Source organism: Procambarus clarkii, chromosome 11, assembly GCF_040958095.1.
Source record: "Procambarus clarkii isolate CNS0578487 chromosome 11, FALCON_Pclarkii_2.0, whole genome shotgun sequence".
Taxonomy (NCBI): Eukaryota; Metazoa; Arthropoda; class Malacostraca; order Decapoda; family Cambaridae; genus Procambarus; species Procambarus clarkii.
Window position 1 is genome coordinate 49,347,334 of NC_091160.1, and position 24,573 is coordinate 49,371,906.

Here is a 24,573-nt window from a genome sequence, read left to right on the forward strand (position 1 = left end):
TAGGTTAGGTTAGGTAGGTTAGGTAGACGAAAAAACATTAATTCATGAAAACTTGGCTTATTAGGCAAATCGGGTCTTGAATAGTAGGCTGAGAAGTGTGTTCTGGCTATTAGGTACGACATATATATATATATATATATATATGTCGTACCTAGTAGCCAGAATGTACTTCTCAGCCTACTATGCAAGGCCCGATTTGCATAATAAGTCAAGTTTTCCTGAATTAACATATTTTCTCTAATTTTTTTCTTATGAAATGATAAAGCAACCCATTTCATTATGTATTGTTTCAATTTTTTTTATTGGAGTTAAAATTAACGTAGATATATGACCGAACCTAACCAACCCTACCTAACCTAACCTAACCTATCTTTATAGGTTAGGATAGGTTAGGTAGCCGAAAAAGTTAGGTTAGGTAGTCGAAAAACAATTCATGAAAACTTGGCTTATTAGGCAAATCGGGCCTTGCATAGTAGGCTGAGAAGTGCGTTCTGGCTACTAGGTACGACATATATATATATATATATATATATATATATATATATATATATATATATATATATATATATATATATATATATATATATATATATATATATATATATATATATTATTAAATATGACCGAAAAAGTAAGATTAATAATTCTAACACGAATTTTCTCAATCTTTCGTACATTACGCTTCACTGTTGGAGGTAAATCAAAAATCAATTCTCCAAAATTCATTTTTATTTCTAGTCTGACGCGACACGGGCGCGTTTCGTAAAACTTATTACATTTTCAAAGACTTTAGTTCACAAATACACAACTGAATAGAACTTACGTATCTCCGATTTTATATCTACATTTGAGTGAGGTGGAAGGGGTGATGTGGCATTAACACAAGACAGAACAAAATGTGGTATTAATAGGGTATTAATTTCATCAACACAAGACAGAACAAGGGTATTAATAGGGTATTAATTTCATCAACACAAGACAGAACACGAAACAATGGATATTGAATAGAAAGTAGAGTTGGAAATTCTGTTGGACGACATATTCGACCTCGAGACTCAAAAGAAGGTCACTACCAAAGATACCTTACAAGCAGAACTTATTGCAGAAGGAGGAAAGAATCGAGGCAACTACAGAAGCACCATACTGTCCCCCGAGCTTAAAGCGGCAGCTAAAAGCCTTCGTGAGAACAAGGAGATAGTTGTCAGGAGAGGTGACAAGTCGCCAATATATGTCATTCTTAAAAAAGACGAATATCTGGCGAAAATGAACATCATACTCTCTGACCAAACTAAGTTCCAAAGGGTAACGAAGGAAACTACAGCCGAATTAAAAGCAAAGGTCAACAAACTGATCGAAACTGTGAACGCCAAGAAATCCGGACTCCACCTGTCAAAGATCATTGGGGAATATAAACCTGGATATGCGTATGGAAATGTCAAGACGCACAAGCCTGGAAACCCACTTCGGCCAATCATTAGCCAGATACCCACACCCACGCACAGACTGGCGAAGCGACTCAACGGCCTGCTGACTCCTTATGTTCCTTGCACCTTCAGCCTGAAGTCTCCAAAGGAATTTGTTGACTTACTGCGGGGCACACGGGCCACAGGGATAAGAGCCTCGTTGGATGTAGAATCGCTGTTTACCAACGTACCTGTGGACGAGACAATCGGAATGATAGCCGACAGAGTGTATCGTGATCCAGCCTGTACTCCTCTTGACATACCAGAAAATATTCTGAGGAAACTACTCTAAGCTTGTACTAAAGAGGCACCCTTCTTGAGCCCGGATGGGCACATGTATAAGCAAGTAGATGGGGTCGCCATGGGTTCTCCCCTAGGTGTCCTGTTTGCAAACTTCTACATGGGTACCATCGAGCAAAAAGTCTTAGTCGACATGAACTTGAAACCGGCCATATACTGCAGGTATGTTGACGACATTTTTACACAGGTACCTGATGTCAGACATCTGCAGGAGCTGAAGGAGGCATTTGAGCAGAGTTCCGTGCTGCGTTTCACTTACGAGATGGAAAAGGATGGGAAGCTGCCCTTTCTAGATGTAACAGTCATGGAAAAGTGCAGAGGTTTCCACACTGCAGTCTACACTAAGGAAACAAACATAGGAATGTGCCTAAATGCCAACAGCGACTGCCCAGACAGGTACAAGAGGAGTGTTGTTAACGCATATGTCGACCGTGCTCTCAGCCACAGCTCAGAATGGAAGCAAGTCGACGAAGAACTCTGTTGGGTAAGGCAGGTCCTAGTCAATAACGGCTTCTCCAATGGTTTCATCGAAGACATCATAAGAAGGAAAGTGAAAAGCCATGCAACCTCTGAAGAGACAACTAACACAACACCTATACCCCCTATTAGACTATTTTACAGGAACTTCTTTTCCACAGCTCATAAAACGGAGGAAAGGGTCCTGAAAGATATTGTTAATAGAAACGTTATCCCTACAGACAAAAATCAGAGGATACAACTGACGATTTACTATAAAACCAGAAAAACGGCCAGCCTACTCATGAGAAACTCTCCAGACACAAAACAGAACGCTTTAAAAGAGACTAACGTCGTCTATGCCTTCAAATGCCCACTTGGGGACTGTAAGCTCCAAAAAAGCCAGTATATAGGCAAGACAACAACATCTCTTTCTAGGCGTTTAACGATGCATAAGCAACAGGGCTCCATTAAGGAACATATAATCTCTTCCCACAACCAAACCATCGCCAGAGAAATCCTAGTAAACAACACAGAAATCATCGATAGATACAGCGATAGCAGGCGGCTTGACGTTTGCGAGGCACTACACTTCAAGAAGTCAACACCAGCAATCAACAGCCAATTATTGTACAACTATATTCTACCCACCTCAAGACTCCGCTCCAATATAGAAGCATCAAGAAATATGGACCAATAGGCTTTCTACAAACACTTCTATTCAATATCCATTGTTTCGTGTTCTGTCTTGTGTTGATGAAATTAATACCCTATTAATACCCTTGTTCTGTCTTGTGTTGATGAAATTAATACCCTATTAATACCACATTTTGTTCTGTCTTGTGTTAATGCCACATCACCCCTTCCACCTCACTCAAATGTAGATATAAAATCGGAGATACGTAAGTTCTATTCAGTTGTGTATTTGTGAACTAAAGTCTTTGAAAATGTAATAAGTTTTACGAAACGCGCCCGTGTCGCGTCAGACTAGAAATAAAAATGAATTTTGGAGAATTGATTTTTGATTTACCTCCAACAGTGAAGCGTAATGTACGAAAGATTGAGAAAATTCGTGTTAGAATTATTAATCTTACTTTTTCGGTCATATTTAATAATATATGTCTACAGGAAAGACTGCTACCAAAATATACTAATATATATAGACGATTTACTATAAAACCAAGAAAACGGCCAGCCTATTCATGAGAATCTCTCCAGACACAAAACAGAATGCTTTAAAAGAGACCAACGTCGTCTATGCCTTCAAATGCCCTCTTGGGGACTGTAAGCCTCAAAAAACTCAGTATATAGGCATGACAACAACATCTCTTTCCAGGCGATTAACGATGGGCAAGACAACAACATCTCTTTCCAGGCGATTATCGATGCATAAGCAACAGGGCTCCATTAAGGAACATATAATCTCTTCCCACAACCAAACCATCACCAGAAAAATCTTAGCAAACAACACAGAAATCATCGATAGATACAGCGATAGCAGGCGGCTTGACGTTTGCGAGGCACTACACATCAAGAAGTCAACACCAGCAATCAACAGCCAATTAATACACAACTATATTCTACCCACTTCAAGGCTCCACTCCTATATAGAAGCATCAAGAAATATGGGCCAATAGGCCCTCCGCAATTACTTCCATTCTTACCTTCAATACCCATTGTTTCATGTTCTATCCTGTGTTGAAAGTTTTGTTCACCTAGTCCAAAAACTGTTGTAACATATCACCTCACCAAAATGCGGGTATAAAATGAAAAATGAAAGCTGTTTAAATCATAGCATAAGTAAGAACTCTGTTTAGTGTTTGCAGGTAATAGTTGTGTGTGTGTGTAAACTAAAAGTCTTTGAAAATGTAATAAGTTATTACGAAACGCGTTCAAGTGTCGCGTCAGACTAGAAATAAAAATGAATTTTGGAGAACTGTTTTTTCAATTACCATCAACAGTGAAAAGAAACATGAGAAAGATCGAGAAAATTCGTGTTAGAATTATTAATCTTACTTTTTCGGTCATATTTAATAATATATGTCTACAGGAAAGACTACTACCAAAATATACTTCATATATATTATATATATATATATATATATATATATATATATATATATATATATATATATATATATATATATATATATATATATATATATATATATATATATATATGTGTGTGTGTGTGTGTACATACAAAAGAATGGGGGTGGTAGGAGAAGATAATATTAGTGTTCAGTGAGAAACCACAAGGTCTCCTCTGAATACTTTTTATTTTCTTCTCCAAGGCTATGGGTCCCCACATTGGCACCAGAGGTGGTACCCTCACAAACTTTTATATATATATATATATATATATATATATATATATATATATATATATATATATATATATATATATATATATATATATATATATATATATATATATAAATATATAAATATATATATATATATAAATATATAAATATATATATATATAAATATATATATATATATATATATATATATATATATATATATATATATATATATATATATATATATATATATATATGTCGTACCTAGTAGCCAGAACGCAATTCTCGGCCTACAATGCAAGGCCCGATTTGCTTAATAAGCCAAGTTTTCCTGAATTAATATATTTTCTCTAATTTTTTTCTTATGAAATGATAAAGCTAACAATTTCATTATGTATGACGTCAATTTTTTTTTATTGGAGTTAAAATTAACGTAGATATATGACCGAACCTAACCAACCCTACCTAACCTAACGTATCTTTATAGGTTAGGTTAGGTTAGGTAGCCGAAAAAGTTAGGTTCGGTTAGGTTAGGTAGGCGAAAAACAATTAATTCTTGAAAACTTGGCTTATTAGGCAAATCGAGCCTTGCATAGTAGGCTGAGAGAGAGAGAGAGAGAGAGAGAGAGAGAGAGAGAGAGAGAGAGAGAGAGAGAGAGAGAGAGAGAGAGAGAGAGAGAGAGAGAGAGAGAGAGAGAGAGAGAGAGAGAGAGAGAGAGAGAGAGAGAGAGAGAGAGAGAGAGAGAGAGAGAGAGAGAGAGAGAGAGAGAGAGAGAGAGAGAGAGAGAGAGAGAGAGAGAGAGAGAGAGAGAGAGAGAGAGAGAGAGAGAGAGAGAGAGAGAGAGAGAGAGAGAGAGAGAGAGAGAAGAGAGAGAGAGAGAGAGAGAGAGAGAGAGAGAGAGAGAGAGAGAGAGAGAGAGAGAGAGAGAGAGAGAGAGAGAGAGAGAGAGAGAGAGAGAGAGAGAGAGAGAGAGAGAGAGAGAGAGAGAGAGAGAGAGAGAGAGAGAGAGAGAGAGAGAGAGAGAGAGAGAGAGAGAGAGAGAGAGAGAGAGAGAGAGAGAGAGTTTTTCTGCGGTCACACGGGCCACCAACTTCTGCAATGGCTGTATCAGTCCACTCTCCTGGACTTAATTATGGGTGTGTCCATTCGCTCCCGAACAGGGTGTGGGTGTGTGTGTCAGTTCATTCCCAATCAGGCTCCCAATTGTTCTCACAACTGTCATGTTCATAGCAAACGGCCCCATCCGTTTGTATGCACTGCGTTTCATACACCAGCGGAATGTAAACAACAGAGAACGTACAGGACGCCCGCCAAGCTTGGACGCTACTAGTCATGTATCTTTATAAGTATTAATGTCAGTAACCAAGCAATGGCTTTATATCTACCCTACAACCAAGACTTTCCCAGCATCACACAACACCACACTGACGACGAGGATGAACTGTTAACGCAGGTAGTTGTTCAGCTCAAAACAGAAGGAAGAAGCATGCTGTCTCGCCCTGGAGGAGAAGTCGTGCTGTCTGTGAGCACCATACCGATGCTGTGCAATCAATTCTGTGTGCTGACCGATGCTGTGTGCTACCCAGTGCTGTGTGCTACCCAGTGCTGTGTGCTACCCAGTGCTGTGTTCTACCCAATGCTGTGTTCTACCAAGGCTGTGTGCTAACTGAAGCTGTGTGCTAACCGAAGCTGTGTGCTAACTGAAGCTGTCTGCTTAGTGGAGCTTTGTGCTAACTGAAGCTTAGTGCCGACTGGAGCTCTGTGCTGAGGAAGCTGTGCGATATCTACCGATGCTGTGTACAAAACTGATGTTTAATCTACAAAACGACGCTTTGATGCTCTGTAAAGAACCCGATGTTTTGTGTACGAAACGACGCTCTGTGCTACACAATTCTTCATGCTGATGATGCTGTGAACTGTCTGCTGTGTTGACAGTGCTGAAAACTCATCTAACATCATTGCTGACAACTACTGTGCCAACTGCTGTGCAGCTGTGAGTAGGAACAACACCACATGTACACAAGGCTAGGTAAGAGGTCAGTTGCTGTTGTATTGTGCACTGTTGTGAAATTTTGCATTAAAATGCTTGTGTGCTTTGCAAAATTAAAGTAATTACGGTGAATTCTTAACTAACATACACAGTGCAGTAAGTGGTTAGTATTCTGAGGAACATTTAAGTGATAAGTTTACATTTATACAGTAAGAATGGCAAATATACATCAGTTTCCTGCATTTGATCTTGACTGTGACCCGACAAACATGTCACAGAGCATTTCAAATGTGTCTTTTGATCCTTGCAAAATGAGCATTTCCTGTGTCTTCAAATGGCTTAAAAAGTTTAACAAATTTTTAATAGTTTCAGACATCAAAAGTGCTGAAAGAAAGCGTGCCTTTCTACTTCTTTATGTAGGTGATCGTGTTTGTGACATATTTGACACACTGAAAGACACTGGGGTGCCAAAGATTATGACATTGCCAGAGCAAAATTAACTGAACATTTCAAACCTAGACAAAACACTGCTATGGAAATTATGCATTTCAGGAGAGTCAAACAACTATTTAATGAAACTGTAGATCAGTACCACACACGTCTGCAGGGTTTAGCAGCACATTGTGAGTTTGCTGATGTTGACAAAGAAATCAAACAGCAAATAATTGAAACATGCACATCTACACGTCTCCGTGGAAGAGCTCTAGAACTTGATGACGAAAGTTCTCTTACCAAGATACTGGACATTGCTAGTCGACTGGAAGATGTTGCACGTGATGCACATGTCATGGAGTGCAGTGCCAACAACGGTTCTGCCACTGTTACTAACAGTGATGAGGTACATAAGGTTCAGGGAGGACACCGTGATCATAGGAGGTATCATGGCAAACCCAACAGCAATTTGTGCCGAGAACCACATCACAAATGGGGTCAAGGAACAAGACTCAAGCAGTCACAACGACTCACATCAAAGGGTGTCAACAATAAATGTTACAATTGTGGAGGAGACTACCCACACCAAGGTAATGTTTGTCCTGCTCAAGGTAAGAAGTGACATGAGTGTGGAAAACTAGGTCATTTTGGTGCTATGTGTCGGTCTGCACTAAAGAAACCACAGTTAGTGAATAAAAGCACTGTACGAGGATCAGGTCATAGGGGTCGAGGTGGCAGACACAATATTGCACCTCATATCCAGAATGTTAATAATGTACAAGACAAAATGTCATTACAACCAATCTCAGATGACAGTGAATGTGATTACATTTATGGAATACAAGCAATCACAGAATGAAATAATCTTCCAAACAAAACAGCGACTATAGTATACATATATTTATACATATAATACTGGTATTTGTCTCAAAGTTCTCATTTGACACCGGATCTAACATTGACACCATTGCTGAGTGCCATTATGAGAAATTCAAAAAACAGTTCCCAAAGCTTGAGAACTACAATGGTAAAGTCACTGCCTATGCATCAAAGGTAGCCTTGCCAGTGATTGGAACATTCACTGCAGAGATTAAGTCAAAGAGTGCAATGCTCACTACTACATTCCATGTTGTTAGGAATGCAAAGGAGTCTCAATTACAAGACTTCAACCAAATTGGGGCTACTTCATCTTTCTAATGTTATAGCAGTGAAATCTGCAAATAATGTTGATGCTATTGTTGCTGAATTTTCTGATCGATTTGAATCCATAGGTCGTTATATTGATATTGATAGCAAAGTTCAGCTGCACATCAACCCAGATGTAATTCAAGTGGCCGAGGAATATGTACACTCTGTAACCTGTGATGCAGTCCTTAAGGCTCTTACTCTTGATGAAATCCGTACTGCAAACCTAGAGGACCCAACTCTGCAAGCATCAGTATTGACCAAGAAAAAGTTTCCATGCATCCCACCCTCAGGAGTTGACCAAGATGTATTCAAAGCACTTGAACGCATCCAGACAGAATTAAGTGTTACGCAACAACGCGACACCGTGCTGCGAGGTACGCGTATCGTCATTCCAGCTGTTCTCCAGCAACGTGCTCTGAAGCTTGCACATCAAGGACACCAAGGTCTTGTTAGGACCAAACAGCTGCTACGAGAATAGGTGTGGTTTCCTGGCATTGATCGTCAAGCAAAGGATATGCATGATGCCTTTGTCCCTTGCCAAGCTGCAGTGGATACTTCAAGACTAACACCTCTACAACCTTCACCACTACCTGCTGCACCATGGACGGAAGTATCGATGGACTTCTGCGGACCGCTACCAACTGGAGAGTACTTGATGGTAGTCATTGATGATCACTCACGTTATCCAGAAGTAGAAATCATCACTTCCACATCTGCAAAGGCTGTCATCCCGAAGCTCGACAAGATCTTTTCAAATTTTGGCATTCCTGAAGTTGTCAAGATGGATAATGGACCGCCATTCAATGGACTAGACTTCGTCAACTTTCCTGAGCATATTGGATTCAAACACCGCCGTGTGATGCCACTACATCCTCAAGTAAATGGCGAAGTCGAGAGATTTATGCAACCTCTCATGAAAGTGGTACGCTATGCTCATGCCGAAGGACGATCCTGAAAACAAGCTATGTATGCTTTTCTCAGGAACTACCGTACAACACCACATGGAACACTGGGCAAGTCGCCTGGCGACCTCTTATTTGGACGTCCTATAAGGATCGCACTACCTGTCATGCCAGCCAAGGTAACGGATAAACGTCTCGCTCAGAAGGATGCACTAGCCAAGGGCAAAATGAAAATTGCTCATGATCAACGTGCAATGGAACAATTCATAAAGGTTGGAGATACTGTTCTCGTTAAAAAGAAAAAAGAGGGAAAGCTAGATATGCCGAATGATACAAAACCATATAAAGTGATTAGTGTAAAAAAAACTATGGTAACAGAGAGCAATAGAGATCATAGTATAACACATAATATGGCTTATTTGAAAGTTATTCCAACTAGTGTAGAAAATGATGAAGTGCAAAGTCGTACAAACGATAATGAAAAACTGAGTTATAACTCTAGAAACAATTCATCAGGGGATATTCTTGTATTTAAGGACTCTCGTCCTAAACGTCTTGTTAAATGCCCTACGCAATTTGATGATTAATTGTGTGCCTATGTAATGCAAAGTATTTACTTATTATGCTAAACTAAATGTAATACTGTTTGAATAATGCAGAACTCTCATTCAATATTTTGTAACTTTGTAGTACAGGTTCTTTCATTTTTGTTTAACATTGCATCTGTATTTTAAATATTGAAATCCTGTGTGGTAAATATTTAGTTGATTAAATTCTGTGTGTGCTTAATTAATGTTAAATGTATGCAACATCTTTTGATATGGTAATAACTTACTTTGTGTCAACTTTGCTTTGTGCTACAAGCATGATAGATATCCTGTATTCATTCTTTTTAAAGAAAAGGAGGATTGTCATGTTCATAGCAAACGGCCCCATCTGTTTGTATGCGCTGTGTTTCATAAACCAGCGGAATGTAAACAACAGAGAGCATACAGGACGCCCGCTTAGCTTGGACGCTACTAGTCATGTATATTTATAAGTATTAAAGTCAGTAACCAAGCAATGGCTTTATATCTACCCTACAACCAAGACTTCCCCAGCATCACACAACACCACAACGACAGGTATATATGAGTTGGTTGGGGATTTTAAAACCCAAAAGGGAGCTCTGGTTGTTACACCAGACTGTTACTTGCGTACAGGCACAGCGTCCCCAACCAATCCTTGACAAAACAACAGCTGACTTCGGCAACCACACTCCCGCTACCATCGGTCGACGAGCCATGGACACTGGAGTGCTTGCAATTTACCTAGGAGACCACTCTGTACGCGTCTTTATCATAGAGAGGGGTTCAGCGTCACTTATTTAGGGGTGCGGATCGAAAACTGGCCTCATTGTCTTTTGTGTACACCCTATTCGAGCTGCCGTGACTCCCCACTCCCTCCTTGTTTGGAATTATCTCCTAAATCCCCTTTTTGTAGATTAGCATCTACTGTCACCCGGTCACCAGGATGAGAGCAAAAGCCAGCTAACATATAAAATATTTGATACATAAAACCATACATAATAAAAGACATATAATATACAATATTACCGTACAACACTCTGAACTGATACAACCCAGTAGCCCGCCAAATATCATATCCTGGCTTCGCCAACTATCCATATCAGGCGGCTGCACAACTCTTGGCTCACAACCTCCTCACTGCTTGGGGTTGAAATACTTAGCACAACAACAATGTATCTTCAACATAAAAGTATATGACACTCTGCTTGGGGTTGAAATACCTGGAACATCTACACAAGTATCCCCCAACAAAAGATGAAATCGATCTCTCACCTTAAACTGCACCTTACATGCCAATAAACATTCAAGCACTCGGCTTATACAGTAATGTGTCCACAAAGATCCTCTATTCTGCTCCTAGAGGCTCATTATCAATGCATATGTCTAGGTCTTCCAAAAATCAGGAAAGGCCCTTCTGCAGTTCTCCCAATCTGCTGCACAACGATGTCCTACTTCAACATCACTGGCGTTCCTCCACTGGTTCCACAAAGAAACGTGTAGCTCCACTACACTGCTTGAAGTTCAACCCCTCACTATGGAGTTCTGCTCTACCTCAGAGTTCAGCATTCACTTCCTCTCCAGTCTCGAAGTTCTTCCACTAACTTTTTCTCCAGCCTCGAATTTCTTCCATATACTTCTTCCCAGCGAAGAGTGCAATTCCATTACTTTGCCAATAAAAATGTTTTCCTAACAAAACATAAGTAATAACCTATACCCCAGCATTATGTCTCGCCCTTGGGCGTCGCACCGCGCCGTCCAACTGTGGTATTCCCCCGTCCTGGACGAGTCCAAGCAGGAAACATGTCTTGACATGCCACAGGGAGGCCTCCGCTCCTCAAATGCCCCTTGACCTCCATCGAGAGCGGACGTATCACTGCTCCCTCCAGCATGTCCCCTTAACTTTAATTCCTTATTTTAGCTCAATGGCTCAAAAAAATCTTCCCTACATACACATATGATCACTATGATCGCTGGGCACACGATCAAACACTGTTGGGTAATCTCTCAACTGATTAAACAAGCTTACCACAGGAATCTTTGACGTGGGGCGCCCACTCCCTGGCAATCCACACAGGTCACCCACAAAAAACACAATAGGACTGCTTCACAAGGCTTCCTCGATTCCTGACTTGAGTACACGGAGTCGCCCAGCAGGCTCCACACAGAAACGCCTGCTTAATTCCTTCCTCTGGAAGGAGCACACAATTAAAGTTCCTAAAAGGCGTGACAAAACATTCTCTTCCAGGTCGCCCCTAATATATCCAAATCACAGAGAAATGGTGCACTGTGTCCCCAACAGCTTCCTCACACTTGCAAACAAGTAGCTTTCACTTCATTAATAACACAGGGCACCATATTCTTCCTTCTTCCAGGAGATCAACGAAGTACGACCATCTCTGACGACTGCCATGACTCTGGCAAGATCACAACGCTAGCTTCACGTCACATCACCAAAGTATCGACATTTCATCCCCCTGCCAATTTTATTAGATGCTCATTCTCTGATCCAATTCTTTTATTATTCACTGATGTTTATTATATACTAGCAGAACCCGGCCATGCGTTGCTGTGGCTCAGCAACGCATGTGCGTTGCTGAACCACAGCAACCTTCCCAGTCCCCCAGTCCTCCCCACAATTCCCCACTCCACCGTCCCATCGTCCTCCCCACCATCCCCTCTTCCTTCGCACCATGCCCCACTCCTCTGTCTCTTTGTCCTCTCTACCATTCTCCATTCCTCCATCCTCTCGTCCCCACCATCCCAAACTCCCCTGTCCCTTCGTCCTCCCCACCATCTCTCACTTCCGTCCCCTCGTCCTCCCCACCATTCCCCACTCCCTCATCCGATGCCTTCCCAAATGATACAATGTTCCCATCAGAAATTTGGGAACATCAAGTGATCTGATGTTCCCATCACTGAAATATACGAAAAACAGTTAAATATTTAATGAAAATATGAAAAAAAATATAAAAATAAACTATACTCACGAAATGAACGGTATGGTAAACAACACAGCTCAATTTCAACAAAATTTCACACAAAATAATTCATTAAAAAATAAAATAAACCGAAATCTATGAATTAAAATTCATCAATGCAATCGAAAACATTGCAATGGAATTCGTGACATATTTAGTTTAGCGTGCATGTTAATTAACATTATGTGCAACAGATGGCAGTGTTTTACAAAACGCATGTCTTTACCTGTCACAGGGGTGGCCTCTAAATGGTAGGTATAAAAAAAAAGACGCGCCTATCCGAATGCAACGTTGTGTCAAAATTTCAAAGCAATCGGTGAAGAACTGTCAGAGATTACAGCGTGTTTTGCTCTTACGTCCACAAGATGGCACTTTTTCAAAAAACGCATGTTTTTCCTGTCACAGGTGAGGCATGTGTATAGTAGATACATAAAAAGTCGCGCCTATTCGAATTCAACGTTGTGTCAAAATTTCAAAGCAATCGGTAAAGAGGTTTCGAAGATTTCCCTCACATGAAAAACACATGAAAAATACAATTTTTCAGAAAAAGCATGTTTTTTTTTAACCGTCACAGACGTAACATCTATATTGTATGTATATAAAAACCTGCTCGGATGCGAATGTAACGTTGTGTGAAAATTTCAAAGCAATCGGTGAAGAACTTTCGGCAATTTGCGATTGTGAACAAACGACCATTTCCATTTATATATATGTACTAGCTGTACCCACCACGCGTTCCTGTGGCTCAGTCTGGTTAAATAGAAAAGAAAGAAATGAGAAAGCGCACTTTTCTAATAGGTTTAATTTCACAATGCTTGTGGTTATACAATATTTTATTTTTTGTTGTTCCATTGTATGTGGAGATAGAGATTGTCTTGCTTGCCAACTCTAGAACACACAACATATAATTGTCCATGTGAGAAGTAATTCGTGTCAAGACATAAACTGCACAATTCTGAATATTGACCCTGAGCTTTGTTGATGGTAATGCCAAACGCCAATCGAATTGGAAATTACAATCTATTAATAAATTGAAATGCAATATCTGTTGGAATAATAGGAATGCGAGGAATGAGGACATCTTCACTTTTCAAAGGTCCTGTCAAGATTGTTGCTTCTACGACATTGCTTATTAATTTTTTTGCGGCAAGGCGCGTGGCGTTGCAAAGTTTTGGCCGATTGATATTTCGCAACATGATAATTGGCACATCGATTTTCAATTGCCGTCCGTGTGATGGTATCCCTGTCAGATCGAGTGAAATAAAAAATTCTCTTGGACAATTAACCACTTCATCTGCTTCCTCAACAGTGTAGACGGACTTGTATGTGACAGCCTTGCTTTGTTTGTTAGACTGGTTAAGTTCGAAGACGTCTTTATTCTTGGCCGCAAGAACAGCTCGTTCATTCAGCCAATCGTGATTCTTATAATTGGTTTGAATATTGGGAAATACTTTTTCCAAAAATTCTTCTTTAGACGTCACTAAATTGCAGAAGTTATGAGGCAACGAAATTCGTCTCTATGGTCAGATCAACCGGCACGTTTCCGTTCTCAATTTCCAGAAATTGATGTGAGAATATCCCAGTTGATGGATCGCTTTGCTGCTTGACACGCATATTTTAATTAATTTTAACGTCTTTACATGGTGCCACAAAGTAGAGTATTTCAGGCGAGCACTGGTGTCGATCGAGGAATTACAGATAATGTTTGTCTGAAATCTCGTGCGAGCAATATTAATGCATTCCCAAATGGTCTGTTGTTTCCACGCAAATGTTGCAATGATCGATTAAGAGCCTCGAGCGATTTTTTTTGAGCCATTGTGCATTCCTCCCAAACAATAAGTTTACATTTGTGCAATGGTTTTCCCATGCCGGATGCTTTGTAAATGTTGCTCGTGGAAGTTTCAAAGAATTGCATGTTCAATGGCAATTTCATAGCCGAAGTAGCAGTTCTTCCACCTGGTAGCAATGTTGCAGCTATTCGGGACGATGCAAGAGCCAAGATTATGCCATTTTGCGATCGAAATGCTGCCAGAATCAATCTAATTAGGAAGGTTTTACAGTTCCTCCTGGCACATCTAATAAGATTTCTCCAAACCCGTTATTGACAGTTTGAATTATTTGATTGTAAATGCCTTTTCGCTCAAGCGTTAGCTTAGAAATGTTTGACTGCCCATACGACAACAGATCACTCGTGTTGTGATTTTGTTCACAACGCAATTCTACATTGAACGAAGCCCCATCAGATCGATTCGGTGATGGCATTTCCAATTGATTTAGAACTTTGTTCGCAATTTCTAAGCACAAATCTTCAGTCATTATCAATGTTTCGTTGTAGATTTCTGATATAAAATCTATGTTCATATTTGAATTTTCCTTGCGTATTCCACGGATAATATCTTCAGCCTTGAGCGATTTATATTTCTCCCATAACTCTGATGGAGACGAAGGAGAGCAGATAGTCAATATGATTGCAAATAATGCACGAATTTGATTTGGATGTGACGTGTTGGACGCGTCATTAAATCATACATCACAGTGTCGGTCGTTTTCCAATAAATTAAGAGCTTGACATGCACTACGGAAAGTGGCATAAGTTATGCCGTTGACAAATCTCAATGGCTGGAAAGTCGTTGGATCAGGCCCTATTTACCAACAGCATGCGAAGAAAGAAGCACTCATCTTGATTGGGATGCACCATGTGCAGTCTGCCTATCGTAGTTTGTTTGAATATGCCAGGTTGTCCGTCGACTTGCTCTCCTTGTTTGCGTCGTTCAAATGATCCTCTACTCGCATTCTATGTGTAATACGTAGGCACTTCCAAATACGGTAATGTTTTCGCAAACGCGTCATTTTGACATAACGTGAAGAAAGCAGTTAACGCTGTAGCTAGTGGATTCATGGCTATATGTTGCACATTTGCAGCTGTGAAATAACAACCCGTTCTCGCACTTTCGTATAGTCAATATTGACTTATTAAATAAGTGCAAATGTAACATACTAATTTATTGTGAATATTTTAGTTTACCTTGAAAAGCTTCATAGAAAACCCCAACCATACCTAACCTTCTTAGAATGTTAAGATAAGCATCTTATTGCTTCGTAATTACAATTATTACTTAACCATTTATAGGTATAGGTTAAGTAATAATTGTAATTATGAAGCAATAAGATGCTTATCTTAACATACTAAGAAGGTTATCTTGAGATGATTTCGGGGCTTTAGTGTCCCTGCAGCCCGGTCCTCGACCAGGCCTCCACCCCCAGGAAGCAGCCCGTGACAGCTGACTAGCACCCAAGTACCTATTTTACTGCTAGGTAACAGGTGCATAGGGTGGAAGAAACTCTGCCCATTGTTTCTCGCCGGCGCCTGGGATCGAACTCAGGACCACAGGATCACATGTCCAGCGTGCTGTCCGCTCGGCCGACCGGCTCCCTGGTCAATAATAAGGTTAGGTAAAGTCGTTGTTTTCTATGAAGCTTTTCAAGGTAAACTAAAATATTCACAATAAATTAGTATGTCACATATTCACTTATTTAATAAGTCAATATTGACTGTAAGAAAGTGCAAGAACGGGTTGGAAATAAACGTGTTATCCCTTTTCTTGTTTTCAGAAAAAAAAACACTAAAGAAATATTTCAATTCATATGCAGATCAATCGACATAGCACAAATTCACCACCAATTACACTGAAAAATAAGAATTAAAAGAAACAAATGAAAAGCAATGAAAAAGAAACAAATAAGCTATACCTACGAAATGAACGGTATGATAAACAACATAGCTCAATTCCAACGCAACGTCACACAAAACTATTACATCAAAAGGAAAATAAATAAAAATCTATGAAAATTAAATTTATCAATGCAATCGGGAACATTGAAATGGAATCCTAACATATTTTGTATATCGTGTGTTGCTCTTACGTGCAACAGATGGCACTGTTTTTCCCAAAACACATGTTTTCACCTATCACAGGTGTGTGACATCTAAATAGTATATATAAAAACACGCACATATTCGAATGGAACGTTGTGTCAAAATTTCAAAGCAATTGGTGAAGAACTTTCGGATATTACAACGTGTGTTGCTCTTACGTCCTACAGATGGCAGTTTTTCAAAAAAGCATGTTTTTTTCCCGTCACAGGTGAGGCATCTGTATATTAAGTATATGCAAACACTCGCCTATTCGAATGCATTGTTGTGTCAAAATTTCAAAGCAATCAGTTAAAAAGGTTTTGAAGATTTCCATGACATGAAAAACACAGCTTTTCCAAAAAAGCATGTTTTTTCCCTTCACCGACGTGACATCTATATAGTAAGTATATAAAAACCCGCTCGGATGCGAATGGAATGTTATGTGAAAATTTCAAGGCAATCGGTGAAGAACTTTCGGAGATTAGCGATTTTGAACAAACCAACATTTCCATTTTTATTTATATAGATTTTCTTTCCCTGACCTCTTAATTTCTGGTCCGGAAAGCGGAATAACTCTCACTGGGTAGACTCGTTCCACCTAGGCTGCTACATGGGGTCATAAGGACGGCCATTTGTAAAAGCATGTTGTGAATCCTTTACTAATTTATTTTTTCAAGATGAAAGCGAATGGTATTTGCAATTATTTATTCAAGTAACTTTCCCACAGTAGACATTAGGCTAATTGGTTGATAGTTTGACGCAAGTGATCCATCTCCTCTCATGAAAATTACTACTACATTAGCAACCTTCCACGACTCAGGCCCTCTGCCTGACCATAATGACTTATTAAATATGGTTGACAATGGATCGCAAAACTCCTCTTTGTATTGCTTAAGTACCCTGGTAAACACTTCGTCCGGCCTTGGGAATTTGATTGACTTGAGCTTCACTATTTTATTTAATAACATCCTCTCTGGTAACTGCTTAACTAGTCAACCTGTCCTCTTCTCCACCCACAGACTTGTTCGGCTGACGGCATAATGTTTAGTTTCTCTTTAATAAATACAGAGGTAAAATATATATTAAAAATACTTCTCATCTCATTATCAGTTATCTAACCTGTCTCAGTTTTTAATGGGCCTATCCTTTCCCTAACCTTTGTTCTATCGAACAAATAACTGATTTTTTTTTTTAGGATTTGCCTTTGCTTGCTCTGCTATGCGAACTTCATAGTTTCTTTTTGCCCTCCTTATCTCTTTTTAACATTTCTCACTACTTGTACGAATTCTTGTTCTAAATTGACTTCCCCATTCTTAATCCTTTTGTACCAAGCAATTTCTACCTAAAACGTTCTTCAGAGCCTTTGTTATCCATTTCAGGTCATTATTATTATTCGATGTATTCAATTTGTATGGTATACTACGTTCCTGTGCTTTGGTTAAAATATTTTTAAATAAGTTATATTTTGAATCCACATCGAAATTCCCTATAACATCACCCCTCGCTGGGTTTATGTCGCTCCAAGACCGGCCCACCCCTCATGCCCAGGACTTTCCAATCTATTTCACCCCAAAAATTTTTAGGCCATTAAAATCAACTTTTCAAAAATCTGGCACTTTAACAGAATTTTCTCCCACAAATCTATTTCATTCTATGCTAAATCTGATTTCTTTGTGTTCAGTGTTTCCTAGCTCACTTCCTATTTCGATGTCATTAACTTGCATGTTCGTATTAGTTAACACTAAGTCTAAAATATTACTTTCATGCGTTGGTTCATTAATGTGTTGCTTAATGAAACAATTATCAATTAATTCCAGAAAATCTTCTGCTTCATTATTCCCTGTTCTGTTATGTCAATTTATTCCACTAAAATTAAAGTCACCCATGACACAAATACTGTTAATCCTAGATGCTCAAGATACTTCTTCCCATAGATGATTTGCTTCCATTCTCTCTAAATTTGGTGGCCTGTATAACTCCTATTATAGGATTATTATAAGATCCTATGAAAAGGATCATTATTATTATTATATAAGACGCCTATTATAGTATATTATAATAATAAGACTCCCATAAGTTTCCGTATAAACGTTTAAATAGAACTTGAACACATTATTTTGTTAAATTCTGCTGCTTTTATTTTGCTCTTACGTAAAGCATTCTGTAAGAGAAACAACTTCTTTAACCCCAATGGCATTTAGTTTGAATTTTATCACAACAAATTCGTGTAACTTTTATCTATTAATTTTTTCTGAATGACTCTGATGAATTGTCTTTGTATGGACACCTTAGAAGATATATTGATAGACATACAGAATGATAGACATAAGTGTTCTTGTATACAGATGTATGAACAAATTGAACTCCAAAAATACCAGTAACTAGAATGTACGGTTTATAGGTATCATTTGCAGATATTCTTACCGTTAGCGACATCAGCAGTAGCTGCTTGGATATGTTGAAGATGGCGAACTGGAGACGGTGAACGTTGTGGTGTGCAACTGATCAGTTGTCTGACTGTTGTTTTAGATTTAGGTACTCAAAGAAATGTCCATGTAGCATGGGCTATAGTGAGCCCGAAATATTGTCTGGCTATGGTTACCGCTTATCTGGCTTCCGGCTGGTGGTGGGTGCAGATGTGTTTTGACTGGAGCAGGTGTGATGGGTTGTGCAGACGGGCAGGTATTGGAACAGATATGATGTGCCAAGAGCTAGCATGGTGTGGTGGCTGGTTCGAGCTTGCTGTGGGTGAAGAACTCTACTGCAGTCTTACAGCCAACACTTATACCCCAATCTTTATCACAGTGACCCAGTTAAAACACGTCTGAGGACACTATTTAGGTCAGGTAAACAATTCTCGTAACTAAGTATTATTGAATAAAGTAGCGTAATCAATATTTTGTCGTTTTATGCTCAAATATTCAGGCGTTTTATGACTAAAATATTCTGCGTATTATTGGTTTTATGCATTGTACCTTATCTACCCATATTTTTACTCTTATTAGTATGTATGTACGTACTTTTCCTTCAATAAACATTATTATTATTATTGTTATTATTATTATTATTATTATTATTAATACAATAATATTTATTAATAATAATAATAAAATTTTTAATAATAAAACAGTATCAGTGCCTTTACCATATCTACCCGTTATCTTGATCTCTATCAGCTTGACTAGAACTCCTCACTACACTCTCCTCAGACCTTTAGTTTATTCACTTGCCAGCTCAGCCTCCTATAGGAAAGTACATATTGCAAATGAGTCATATTTACAAAATGTGATGAACATAAATTACAGTTTTAATTTTGTGTTATCAAAATTTCTTCTCGCCGAGACCGCAACAAAAAAAAAAAAAGAAAAAAAATTGAACATTTTCTCTTTAGTTCGTGACTTGACTTTATGATCACTTACATTCAATTTTTTTTTTTTCATATAAAAAAAAGAGATGTTCGGAACGTTCGAGCATTGCATATCTTGATCGCTGTTGTCAGACAATAAATTTTTTATAAGTAATCCTTAATCTGCCATTGCACGTTCTTTGATCCCATTTTTATTCCACTCAATCAATACAGCGACGGCCTAGCTTCATGCAGGTTGACAGTCAAAGTGGTTGAGCATCACTGCTCCCTCCATCTTCTCTCGGACCCTTGCCCTCCTATCCCTTCCAAGTGCTATATAGTCATACTGGCTTAGTACTTGCCCCTCATAATTACGTCACCTCCCCTACAGACAATCAAGGCAGCCTTTGTAAACAAAAAATACTGTATACAATCCCCTGGTCAGATTATGTTGCTGTTGCTTTGTTACAGCCACTATGGCTCACCACTGGGTTCTTTGATGGTAGAACCAAAACGATAGTATCCGACCCCAAGTCGGTAGTACACTTTCAAGAAAGTGGCTATGTAGTGCATAAAAAAGGAGGGGATGAACAAAACTGTTCCTTTCGTCAATGGATTAAGTGTCTTTCCAACACCGTTAAGTATATATATATGTACACCGTCACCGTAAATAATATATAAAGAACAGATAGGCTATTACTACACCTATGTACAATCCTTTCGCTCAGGATATCAAACGTGCTCACGTGCAGAGTTCATCAATCCCCAGTATCTCTTCACTGTCCAGTAGCGTATCCGACCTTACTGGGAAGAACACCGGGGAGTTCACCTGGGCCAGCCACTGACAGTGTCAGGAGGTGCCTGTACTCCAACGACCGCTCTCCAGCTACTCGCTGGCAGAGTACCTCAGCCACACGCTGAGCGGGGTCGCGTTCCCCTGGCAGCAGTCTCTAGCGACCAGCTAGCAGCACTACTCAACAGGAACCTCCCTGTCGTCAGTCTCTCCCCAAAGCCAGTCCCAAAGGTACGCCGATCTTTTTCAACACTAAAGTACGAGCAGCTACCACACTGCTTCATCGGCGGCGACTTACTTGGTCGTTTCCAGGACCATGTAGGGAGACTGTGGACTGACCAAGATGAACTGCCAGTCTCCAGTACCGCTGCCCCCAGACGTCACCTCTGTGGACACAAAAACGTCATCAGTGACCTTGCCGATACTGGTGAACTAGGAAATACCACTAACCCACTGGGGAGTTGACATTGTGCTCCACTGAGGTCACTCACAACGACCCCTCTGGCTGACCCAGTCAGGAATCTTTAGCCATTTGCAAGTACTAGATAACCACCTCCAGATGGCATTGTCCACATTAAGTACTATTCCCGGGGAGTTCGGGTACGGACTCTTAGATGGCGCTGGAACTGCCACTCTACCCCCTGTCAAGGACGACGAGTCCGTAACATGCTTAGTTGCCAAACTAGCGTTTTTTTATAGTTCCTGCTAGTTAAAGAATTTATCTTGTTAAGTTCTTTGAAAGTGTTCCTTCCTAGGTGGTGTGATTATCTAGGCCAGAGGTGCTCGTGGGTTTCAACACTATTATTGAGGACAAGAATACGGTACCATAGAGTAACTGGGGGAAACTTGCAAGCTCTCGTGGTGATATTGTCGTTAATGAAGGAGATAATGTCTGGGAGACTATGGTAATTATGCACATATTGTCATCAGTGCTACAACGAATATTTCTACAACTACATCAACCATTACATCTACTACCACTTGGTATGATGCTGTTGTCGTGATGGAAACAGGTGTTTTCATCACTTCTGCAACATCATAATTCTACAACCACTTAGATATAACAACCCATATTTTAAATGCTATAAAGTTTGATACTACGGTGACTACTTGTACTATTTCCACTATAATTGCCAATACTACCACTTGTTATAATACTAGAACTATTGGAGCTACTATATTAATATTTTTAGTCCTGATACTACTCCTATTGCTACTTTTAGTGCGACTATTATTAGTTTTAGTACTTTTAATTCTACTAGTATAACTTTTGCTACTTTTAATACTACTTTTGTGACCTTTACTTCTTTTATTTATATATTACTAAGACACCTACTAGTTTTAATGTTATTACTAAGACTATTACTACTTTTAATGTTACTAATTTGAAACTTACTACTTTGTAATTCTATATTATTATATAATACTTTTAATGCTACTATTATGACTTTTAATATTTGAAATGCTACTATTATGAATATTAATATTTGTTATGCTTCTGCTGTAACTTTCACTACTTATAACTCTTCTACTTTGACTTGTACTATTTTTAATGCTACTTATATGCAATGGTGGATAGGACCGAGTTTCAAAAGGACCGAATTCCTGGAGGACCGGTCCATTATAAGAACCGTGACCTGGAATGTCGGGTGTTTTTCTAAGCAGAACCGAATGGGGTCCACTGGTCCATTTTAAATAAATTCCATAATCTTTTTGTTTTTTTGTTATTAACACGCAGTCTTTCTCTGGTTTCTAATAATGTGTCTTATTTACAAATACAATATATCTGGACTGCAAATTTAATATTGAAATAAATTACACAACAAATAGCTAATTTAAATCGGGGTTAGTTGAGTAGAATCTCTGCAGAAAAATGTCATCTGGAGCTCAGTGATGACCATTTTTAGATTTCTCTTTCGAAATTTCTTTATTTTACATTTTGAAATGCTCTTCTTCTTGAGGGGGGAGACCAAAGTATTCAACTTATTATTGTATTTTTCTTTGTTTCATTATATTAATTGTATTATTTGGAATTTAACGTTGATTTACTAACATTAAATAAACATTATTTCCGATGTCCTTAATTGCATATTTCATTTCAGTTTAATATTTGACTTATATATAATGCATGGACCGAGGACCATGAGCACTTATTTTGCTCTAACTCCTTCAGAGTTATTGTAGGAGTAGAATAGTAAGATGAAGAGCACTTGTATAATTATTTTACGTCAGACCTGCGTTTACGATGATTTTGACTATGTATGATATTATAATATATTCTGTACATTTCCACAGGTGTAATACCTATTTATCATAAAATATGTATGTATATTCTGATAATGTACAGGGCGAAGTGCATATATTTACGATATTAGTCCTAGGACACACTACATTAGTCCTAGGATACGTTAGATTAAGACAATGATATATTTGGTTAAATCTAATATAGATTTAGTTTTTCCAAAAAATTTCATTGTATTTGCTTGCTTGATATCAATAGGTTATTCAATAGTGGATTAAGTGGGTCACTGTGATTAGGGATGGGAAGGGGTTGTTGGCGCTAAGGCAACCTTAGCACCAGTAGACTCCAGCACCCACAGCAAGCTTCAGCAAGCCACTACAGCCCACTTTCTCAAGGCACGACATCATACCTGCCTTAAAACCGCACTACCAACCCGAACCACACCTGATCCAAGCACTAGTACACACCTGCCTTAGGCACCACAACAATTATGTTCCTACTACAAAATCCCTGGACTCAACACGTAACACACCTGTTTAACCATCGACAATACAGGTGCAACAGGAGCCGCAGCTGGATGAGTTAGCAGCGCCATTTCCACAGCACTCAGCTGTTCTGCACCAGCTGTTCAGCACCAGCTTTTCAACACCAGCTGTTCAACACCAGCTGTGCAGGACCAGCTGTGCAGCCATCAGCTGTTTACCTCCATCAAGATACCCAATCGACTGTTTGTGGTGTATCTCTCAGTAAGAATATCTGGAAGTGAATTATTAACATTGAATAACCTTGTTAGTGGTATTTTGAGCAAGGCAACACAGAACCATTGTTACGTGTTGTTTTACTAGAGAAACTTGTAGTATTTTGACGAATCATTTTTCTTATTTCAAACAGCTTTATGAGAACATCTGTTATTAATAGCGATGAATGTCTTTTTTCTCGTACTTCCTCCAGTTAAGGTCTCTATGGTCAGAGGTCTCGACACTGTCCTCGTGGTATTAAGTGAAGGGTTTCTGTAGTCAGAGTTTGCGACACCCCAGTCTCTTGGTATCAAGGTAAAGGATGTCCACACTGTATCCACATTGTAGGGTCTCTGTGGCCAAAGGTTTCGAAACATCCTCTTCATGGTTTCAAGTGTACCGGAAACAAAATAAATCATTAATTACATTACTGAAATCTCCAAATCAAATGAACTTGTAATGTCTGATATCCTTATTTTTTCTCTGGGGAGGGAGTTTCTGAGTTCACCTTTGAAAATGATTTGGGATATTGATATCACTGTTCAGAGGACAGACAATTATATAACATCTACAATAAGTTTGCTTGGCTCTGGTTGTTAACACTCACTAGATATTTAACTCTTGTTCCTGTGCCAGCGACTAAGGAGCAGAGCCTTACCTCAAGAGTCGTGGTTGGTCTTAGTAGCTACTGACACACTGAATACCTATCCAAGTTTATTCTGTGGCACATACAGATTATAAGTAATGTAAATAAAATCTCTTACTGTCAGATTTACTTCGGCCTCATACGCGTGGGGTCCACGGTTCGAGTCTCCTAGAGCCCAGCTGAATGAAAAATATATATGTAATATATTTCTGTTTTGGGGTTGATTACCCCCTAGACATATATACTCATCCCCCATGTGGAGATCATCAATACTGAGAGTAGGGATATTGTTGCTTGTATGAGTTATG

At 39.1% G+C, this 24,573-nt stretch overlaps 1 protein-coding gene across 1 annotated transcript in view; it reads left to right on the forward strand.

Annotated features, from left to right (window-relative positions):
* The first annotated feature begins 6,731 nt into the window (after positions 1 to 6,731).
* The window catches only part of LOC123758204 (uncharacterized), a 32,117-nt gene continuing 14,275 nt past the window's right edge, over positions 6,732 to 24,573 (forward strand). Inside the window, exons 1-5 of the mRNA XM_069323124.1 lie at positions 6,732 to 6,932; positions 7,253 to 7,354; positions 7,882 to 7,975; positions 8,154 to 8,440; positions 11,853 to 12,062. Coding sequence (XP_069179225.1) covers positions 6,732 to 6,932; positions 7,253 to 7,354; positions 7,882 to 7,975; positions 8,154 to 8,440; positions 11,853 to 12,062 — 894 coding nt within the window. The remainder of the gene's footprint in view (positions 6,933 to 7,252; positions 7,355 to 7,881; positions 7,976 to 8,153; positions 8,441 to 11,852; positions 12,063 to 24,573) is intronic.